Here is a 9,351-nt window from a genome sequence, read left to right as displayed (position 1 = left end):
ATAGTCTAAGAGACTTCTATGAAAGATGTATAATCGATTAAGGCATTTTTGAGTTTTTGTAAAAAGTCTACCCTAATTCTTAAGAAAACTGCTGCTGCTGCTGCTCCCTTTGGCTTGTTACGTACAGGCATAGAGAAATATAGTAAGACAAGAGTGCTCACGCCATACATCAGTTTTGGTACCAAAAATACTATTATTTTCTCAGTCGACATCTAGCATCGAGTAGCGGAATTATCAGTACTGCTACTTGACAATATATGTAGCACCGACCGGAAAGTCTAATGCTCAACAACATAAGACTTTCCGGTCGATACTACATCCATTGTGAAGTAGCAGTACTGATAATTCCGCTACTCGATGCTAGATGTCGACTGAGAAAATAATAGTCTTTTTGGTACCAAAACTAATGTATGGAGTGAGCAATCTATGTATTTTTTCTCTATGGTACAGGATACGACGGATAACTACGGGACCCTACACTGAGCATGGCCCGACATGCTCTTGGCCGATTTTCTATATATTAATAGGTATCGATTGAAGAAAGTTTATCTCTATATTCTACAATACTATTAGGTATACCTAAACAAGATAAGTATAATTTGGGTTTAATACCTGTACTCGTACCTATAGAAGTACTTGGGCATCCCCCAAAGATGCCCATAGGCAAGTTACACTCAAGAGAAAATTCAATACAAAGTGCTTCGCTTTCATTGCTCTTGAGTGTACTATGTAGGTAGTAATTCTATAGGTTTATGCTAAAATAATGTAAAAACATTATGAATGTTTATTTACTGAATTCATGATTCATGAATAAAATAACATATTGTACAGTTTTAAAATATGTACAAAAACTGTAAATTTCAATTAACAAGCCTAAATAACACGATGGCAATGAATGCAATGTAAGTAGATGTGAGATAAACCGCAGCTAACGATTTGTCAGCAAGGAAAGGTAGGTGTAACAAAACGGGCTTAGATCAAACACAGCACTATCACAAAACACTCCTTTTAATATTCGCAGCGATTCCTCATCTCTGTTTCACGTCTTATTTACCTCGAGAAGTTGGGACCCGTGAGCTATTTTGTTTGAATTTTGTGAAACAAAACATGGTGCAATGCATAAACTTTAAACGCAAGATCGACGAGAAGCCATGGAACAATAAAACAAACAAAAGCCTATCTGGCCGGGAGCACTGTCGCGGCGGGCTCCGCCCCCAGCTGGCGCTCGTCCGCCATTGGTCGCCCGCAGCCGCCCCCAATGCAGGGGCGCTTTTCGCAATGGGGGCAAACGAGACGCAGCATCCCTATAAAGATTTTACATCGATTATGGGGGTATGGGAGCAGGCCGTTTCGTTCTGGCCCGTGGGCGGTGGCGTTCGGTCCTCTCGCGCAGTCGCGAACAATTAAAACGTGCGGGGCGGCTTGTGCGCGGCGTCGGCGACGTCACTATAATGTGGTTAGTCAGTGAGCGTCGGGGCCGGGCCGACGGCGACGGCACGCAGCACGAGGCCCGCAGCTCGCTCGGAGAGCGCTGGTCGATCAGCCCGCGAGCCGGCCACAGCACGGTGGAGTTCAAGAGTGCGGCGTGCGCGGCGGCCGGGGAGCCGCCCGCGCCGCCTTTGTCAGCGCTGCCGGATCCGCAGCAGTTCAACATCTTCCCCGCCTTCTTCAGCAGGCAGCTCAACTTTACTGGTGGAGGCGGATGCGGCCAAGGGTCGAAGATCATGGAGGAGTTGCGGCCGAACCTGGTCGGAGGGTTGCTCGGAGTCGGGGGGTTGTTGGATGAGCACGGGGCGGACGCCAAGTTCCTGCCGGGGGAGAGCAAGTACACGCCGGACAAGGGCCGCAAGTGCAGCAACGCGTCGAGCTCGTCGGCGGAGGAGTTCGGCGCGCTGTACGGCGGCGAGCACGCGGCCACGCCGCCCGCGCCGCCGCTTAGCCGCTCGCTACAGGATCATACACGTGTGTACACTTCTAGTTATATTAACGTGATCAAGGATGATTGTCCATCAATGGGAGAAATTTAATTGGAACCCGAAAGGTAATGTTTATTTCCTTTATTATTAAAGACTTATTTCATCTCACTACTCATTACCTAACCTCTGGTGGACAATTAGCCGTATTATAATTGCAGTTTTGAGTTTTTTAACATGTTATTTTATTGGACACAAAAAGCGCGGTGTTTACCTCTGTGTCAGTAGTGAGCTTATCTTTTTTCAAGCACCTTAGATTCCATTAGTATATAGTACCATAGAGAAAAAAATGAAGATGTAGCACCGACCGGAAAGTATTATGCTGTTGAGACAAGACTTTCCGGTCGGTGCTACATCTATTGTCAAGTAGCAGTACTGATAGTTCCGCTACTCGATGCTAGATGTAGACACTGAAATTAATAGTCTGAACTGATGTATGGAGTGAGCACTCTTGTCTTATTATATTTCTCTATGATAGTACCTAGGTACCTGCACGTCAATTTGGAGTATATATTAGATAGGTAGGTATTTAATGTAATTATATGCTGCTTCTAACAAAGGAAGTCAATTGTTGTACAGTTTTACAGTCGCCATCAGACATATCGGAGCGGCCTAGATGCTCACAAATATCTGGACACGCCTCTATCTATTTTCAGGGCATTAGAATGCGTGTTCAAATATTTTGGAGCACTTTCGCCGCTCCGATATATTTGATGGCGACTGTACAAGCAAATAATAGATACCTACTATAAACTATTAACTACTGAGAGATCTATTCGTAATACCTACTACTTACCTATATACTGATAGGTCGTGCAAATTTGTGACCGATTTGCCGATAGATGGCGCTGTACACAAATTACTTGGTAATCTTGGTATATTTCTGGTCAAAAATCTGTCGTGTTTATAGTTACATAAAATAATTAAAAGTTTGTACGGAACTATCGGTGCGCGAGTTAAATGAACTTCCACTTGAACGGTTTTTTTAATTAACTGTTAGTGATATCCGGTCAAGAAAAGATTTTTAAAGTTCCAATTGGACTTCAATAAGAAGGTCCGCGTTCGTCCTTTAAAAATCTCAACTTGATTTAATGGGTATTTTATTTAAGCTTGCAGTGCATCATGCTCGAACTTATACATAAATACTTACATAAAGTTTATCTGCTTCATGTATTAAAATTATTTAAAATATATTGTTAAGGCGAAATAGGTTAATAACAGGAATCCTGGAAGAAAGTAAAATGAGACTTCAAAATTTCGACTTCCATTCACAATTTTTTTTTCACCTTTAAGTTACATGAAGACGAATTTCCATGAAAAAAATGCGAATACCCCTTTTCTGTATTTTTTTATCTAAACCATTTTATGTTGTATATTTGATTTATTTTAATTGTACCGGTATTAAACAAGATTGTTTATTTTTTAGGATTCCGTACCCAAAGGGTAAAAACGGGACCCTATTACTAAGACTCCGCTGTCCGTCCGTCCGTCCGTCCGTCCGTCTGTCACCAGGCTGAATCTCACGAACCGTGATAGCTAGACAGTTGAAATTTTCACAGATGATGTATTTCTATTGCCGCTATAACAACAAATACTAAAAACAGAATAAAATAATAGTAGTTTATGCAACAGTGATATAATAAGGGTTCTTAAAATTCAAGGGTCGAAGTTACAAAACGAGACGTAGTCGAGTTTTGTAAAAAAAGACCCGAGAATTTTAAGAACCAATTATGAGCTGTTGCATACATTACTTTTTCTATGACAGCTGCAGCAAAAGAAAAAAAAAAAAAGTCGAGTTTTGTAAAAAAAGACCCGAGAATTTTAAGAACCAATTATGAGCTGTTGTATACATTACTTTTTCTATGACAGCTGCAGCAAAAAAAAAAAAAAAAAAAAAAAAAAAAAAAAAAAAAAAAAAAAAAAAAAGAGAGAGTTATTATTAAAAAAAGAGTTATTATTAAAAAAAAAGAGTTATTATTAAAAAAAAAGAGTTATTATTAAAAAAAAAGAGTTATTATTAAAAAAAAAGAGTTATTATTTAAAAAAAATTGAGTTATTATTTAAAAAAAAAAAAGAGTTATTATTGTAAATGAAAACATACCTCTTTCAATCAAGATGATCGGAACTTGTATCTTTAAAAAAAATAAAGCAGTTGTATTATACTCATAAGATGACTGCTAGCAGTCATCTTATGAGCCTATAGACAAAGCATTCAAATGACATTGCTTTAGATATCACTGTCAGTCATTTAATTGACACATTTAAGTGCTGGAGTAGAAAAAGATTTAAGTGGGACTCCCATACAACAAACGTGATTTTTGACCGAAGTTAAGCAACGTCGGGCGGGGTCAGTACTTGGATGGGTGACCGTTTTTTTGCTTGTTTTGCTCTATTTTTTGTTGATGGTGCGGAACCCTCCGTGCGCGAGTCCGACTCGCACTTGGCCGGTTTTTTCTAATACTAAAAAAGCAAACCGCGGTATTCGGAAAACAAGATCCGTTCTAGAGAAGAGAACAATGCGATATGTACTAGATACCTGGTAGTTTAGATTTCAACTACATATCTTTTACAGCTCAATTCGGGAAACCAATGTCACTTTTACGTTAAATTATCGTAAGTATTAAGATCGTTTCAAAATCGTTTTGAGATCTAAAAATACATAACGAGACGTTTTAGACATTGTGGAAATCGTTCAAGAGTATTTCCAGAATCGCGGAAATGTCAAATTTGACAGGCTAGCTAGATCTTAAAAATATCGTTGTCGTATCTTGGTGATGTCTAATAGATATCTAATAAATGTCTAGTTTAAAATCCGAATCGGGCCCAAACTATAGTAATGTGGCAAAATGGCGGCGGCCGTCGATTCTTCGCTCTGCCAGACGGCCTACCGCGAGCACCGAAGTTCGCCATTTGCGGGCATCTTTCTCTGTCACTCTATTTACGCCTTGATTGAAGTAAAAGAGAAAAATGCCCGCAGTTTGCGAATTTCGGTGTTAGCGCTAGACCCTCATAGTCCTAAAACTGAAATAAAAGTTAAAGACACACTTGAACCACCACTCCCTTTATACAAAAACCTTGATATACATAGAGCTGTTCTAGAATTCGATGGTACAGTCACCTGCAATAATATGTTACCCTTTGAAGGCCGCAAAAATATGTGACACGCTCTTATGGCTCTACAAATAAGTTCCTGTTCGTGTCACATTATTTTTGCGGCCTTCGTTGTGTAACATAATATTATTGCAAGTGACTGTAGTATGTAGTTTTGTTCAGAAAGGTATTGTACGAATAAGCATTTCATGCAAGCAACAAAACAACCTTTAGTTTCGTATTCGAGCAGACTAATATTACCAACTTTCATTTCAATGTACCTACTCTATGTTAACCACAGAACAAGTTAGAATGGCGATGCGAGCAGGGAATGTGTCGCCGCGGGGTTTTGAGCAAACGCTCGCATGCTACTCGCCCGCGCTGACCGAAAATGAAGTAAACATGCCTTTTTGCGCCACAATAACGTTCAGATTAAGAAGCAAGACGTCAAATCTGTTTAAAGGAGGCGTATCCATTTACCACGCACACAAGGCGCTAGCTAGTTTTTACTACCGTTGCGCGAGTGTTAGTAAATGTGGAGAGGAATGAGCGGCGACACCGGTTCCAATACTAACTGTGCGTGATAGCCATTCTAAACTCTTTAATATGTTCTGTGATGTTAGCAATGCTTTCCCAAAAATTTCAGCAAACAAATATATTCTAGGTTCTCATTGAGCATCCTAGTGTCAGCTCACAAAAGCAAGGCGACCTATACTATAACCAAGCACTATACGTGCCAGTGATTACAATTCCAATTTGAGTAATATAGCAAACAATCGGGCCCGAGTGACGTCATGAATACGAAATGTCGTCACTAACGACCACCCCCTCCCGTGGGGGGTGAATTTTCAACCACCTCGCTCAACTTGCAGTGTGAGCAATTAATGTACGATACATTTCAGTTGACGTCTTTATATTTTAGCTCGATATTTCGATTTATCCTGTATACAAGTAGAAAATACAGGCACTCACTACACTTACGAGCAAAAAATAGACTCATATTAAAAATTTTAGTTTTTGTCGTGTTTTTCGAAAACAGTCAATATTTCAGTAAAAATGAGATTACAGTATTATTGTTTATTTAAGCTATCAAAAACATTAATAAACTATATATAATACCCGATTTTAGGTAGGTAATTTTCAGGTTATTGATAATTTTGTAGAAAATGAGATTTTACCTGCTACTAGGTATGTATATGAGTGCCACAATAAATCATCGATTCAACATTCCAAACCTGTGAGACTTTACAGTTTTTCAGTCTTAGGTACCTACTCATAATCAGATCATTTAACATAACATTAATTAATTAGTTTATTAGGTAGGGCACTCAAGGTCTATTAACACATTGCGTATTATTACATTATTTTTGTAAATGACTGTTTGTTGCCTAAATAAAAAAAATAAAAAATAAAAAACATTGTTTTACAGCGGTTTAATATCGTATATTTAATATAATATAATATAAATTATTATAGAATACATTAACCTAAATACTTCCGTGGCCAAGAGCTACCAAAACTCTTTTCAAAAAAACCCTCAAACTATTCCCATCTCCGTCAATCCATTCTAATCGTAGAAAATGGTAGCCAACGAATAACAAATTCGACACAGGTTTCCCAGGGAGAAATAAAGGCGCGCACAGACACGTACCGCGCAGCACCCGGACCCGGACAGCTAACAATGGCGTACGTGACCGCGTGCACCTTCACTTTGTAGCACAAACTATTGCAAGTTTCGCAGTTCAGGACATGCCTTGTTCAAGTTGTTGAAATTAAACAATGACTAGGCAAAGGGTTGGCTTCTAATTTGAATCAAAAACGTGTGAAATTTTAATAAGTTAGAGATTGATTAATTGGATTATATTGGAATGATATTACACTTTATATTAGAAAACACACTTCAATTTTGTTTACCTATTTGTTTATTAGGATCATCAACAGAAGATACAATTTACATCCTAAGTAGTAGCATACTAAAGAGGGCACATTTATTATTGATCGGCAATCACAGCATGCATTAATTTTACATCAATTTTACATTACGAGTATACTGCCGCATGCAGCTTCACTTTGCAGCACAAACTATTGCATGTTTCGCAGTTCAGGACATCCCTTGTTTTAATTAAGCAGTCTTAGCAAAGGGTTTGGGCTTTAAATTACATTTAGATATGTAAAACATTTTTTAATTGGATGAAAGTTACATCGTATGCTACTCGGTAAAATATAACCCTTAATTTTTACATTATACAGTTGTTAATACATCTACATATTAAGTGTCGCAACAAAAGCGGAACCTAGGTTTTGATACAGCTTGCTGAGGCTGAAGCAAGTGACTAACACGCTGACATTCAAAAAGAGAGACTAATTGTACGTCATAAATTACAACAATTACCCCTTTTCTTATGCCCAATAAATAAATAAAAGAAAACACAAGTTTTAATTAATACAAATAACGTGTACGAGCAGCGTACCGCGTACCCGGACAGCTACCAGCGGGTCCAGCGGACGTGACCGCGTGTTTTTAGCACAAACTATCGCAAGTTTCGCAGTTTCGGGCACAGTTGGAATTAACAAAGGGTCAGCTTTTAGGTACAATGAAACGGTACGTTCGCTTTTAGATTAAGCGTTATAAAGTAAAACCAACATATTTATAAAGAATGTCAATACATGGCTACAAGTACAACTTCTACAGCTCCCAAATCATTAACAGTAAAATGAAACTTGTTAATTACACTTTGCTAAACCGCTATATCACTCGATAAATTTTGAGATAAAAAAAAACTATTGAAGATATTAGTATTATTTATTTAACATTTTTAGGGTTCCGTACCTAAAAAGGAAAAAACGGAACCCTTATAGGATCACTCGTGCGTCTGTCTGTCTGTCTGTCCGTCCGTCCGTCTGTCACAGCCTATTTCCTCCGAAACTACTGGACCAATTAAGTTGAAATTTGGCACACATATGTAAGTTTGTGACCCAAAGACGGACATGTAACGTAAACAAATTTTAAATATGGAGGCCTCTTTATTACCCCCCGGTAAACGAGCAAATTAAAAAATAAAGTTTTTCAAACTATATCGTGTTACATATTAAATGAAAGAGCTCATTTTGACAATCTCAAATATATTTTATTTATAATTTTAAGATAAATAGTTTAGCAGTTATTCCAGAAAATAGGCAAAAAATGACCATTCCCCCCCTTTATCTCTGAAACTACTGGGTCTAAAATTTTGAAAAAAATACACTCAATAGTTCTTTACCTATAGATGACAGGAAAACCTATTAGAAATGTGCAGTCAAGCGTGAGTCGGACTTAAGTACTTAGTTTTTGATCCGACCCCTACGGGTTGTTTAAAGACATTTTACTCACTTTTCATTAAAAAAAAACATATTGTTAAAAATACATGTAACGTAAAAAAATAATTTTAAATATGGAGGCCACTTTTGGGGGGTAAAAGAGCAAATTAACATTAGCATTTCAAACTATATCGTGTTACATATCAAATGAAAGAGCTTATTTTGAGAATCTCAAATATATTTTTTTTATAATTTTAAGATAAATAGTTTAGCAGTTATTCAAGAAAATAAGCAAAAAAATGCCCCCTTTTATCTCTGAAACTACCGAGTCTAAAATTTTGAAAAAAATGGTGGATGTGGTAAGGTTTCTATCCCAGCTTTCTCAATAAACGCCTTTGTTCTGAGGGACGTATGTGAAGAGGCGTTATCGTGATGCAGCAAGATTCCCCGAAGTCCAGTCTTTGGTCTCCTCTCTCTCACTGCTTTGAAAACTTGCGGCTATAATTTTCCAGCATTGATGTTGATAAATGTCCGCCCCGTGAAAAGAAACTATACTTGGTCAACCAGATCTTGACAGTAGAAAAAGGCGGCAAATTTGAAAAATGTAGGCGCGAAGGGATATCGTCCCATAGAAAATTTGAATTTCGCGCCTTTTTTTACTGACAAGATTTGGTTGACCAACTATAGCTACCATTTTTTTGCCGACGTTACGAGGTCTTTGTAGTTTTGTTGGTAACTTTCCCTCTGAGAAGACCCATACTGACGATTGCCGCTTGTTTTCCGGGTCATATTGGTAAAACCTGTAATTATTTCCGATACACGCCGCGGTGTCCCGTTGTCGAATCGTAGACGCATCTCACCACACCAATCTACACGAGCCTGTTTCTCAGTATCGGAGAGCAAACGTGGTATCCAACGACAACAGAGCTTCCTTACTCCAAGATATTGATGTAGAATGATGCTAACGCTCCCCGAACTGACGCCTAAGATA

At 38.3% G+C, this 9,351-nt stretch overlaps 1 protein-coding gene across 1 annotated transcript in view; it reads left to right on the top strand.

Moving 5' to 3' along the window:
* The first annotated feature begins 966 nt into the window (after nucleotides 1-966).
* Nucleotides 967-9,351, top strand: part of LOC134653418 (homeobox even-skipped homolog protein 1) — a 42,146-nt gene continuing 33,761 nt past the window's right edge. Inside the window, exon 1 of the mRNA XM_063508780.1 lies at nucleotides 967-1,962. Coding sequence (XP_063364850.1) covers nucleotides 1,335-1,962 — 628 coding nt within the window. The 5' untranslated portion in view covers nucleotides 967-1,334. The remainder of the gene's footprint in view (nucleotides 1,963-9,351) is intronic.

The sequence above is a fragment of the Cydia amplana genome, chromosome 13 (genome assembly GCF_948474715.1).
Source record: "Cydia amplana chromosome 13, ilCydAmpl1.1, whole genome shotgun sequence".
In the NCBI taxonomy this organism is placed as follows: Eukaryota; Metazoa; Arthropoda; class Insecta; order Lepidoptera; family Tortricidae; genus Cydia; species Cydia amplana.
This window is presented reverse-complemented; position numbering and strand designations above follow the sequence as displayed.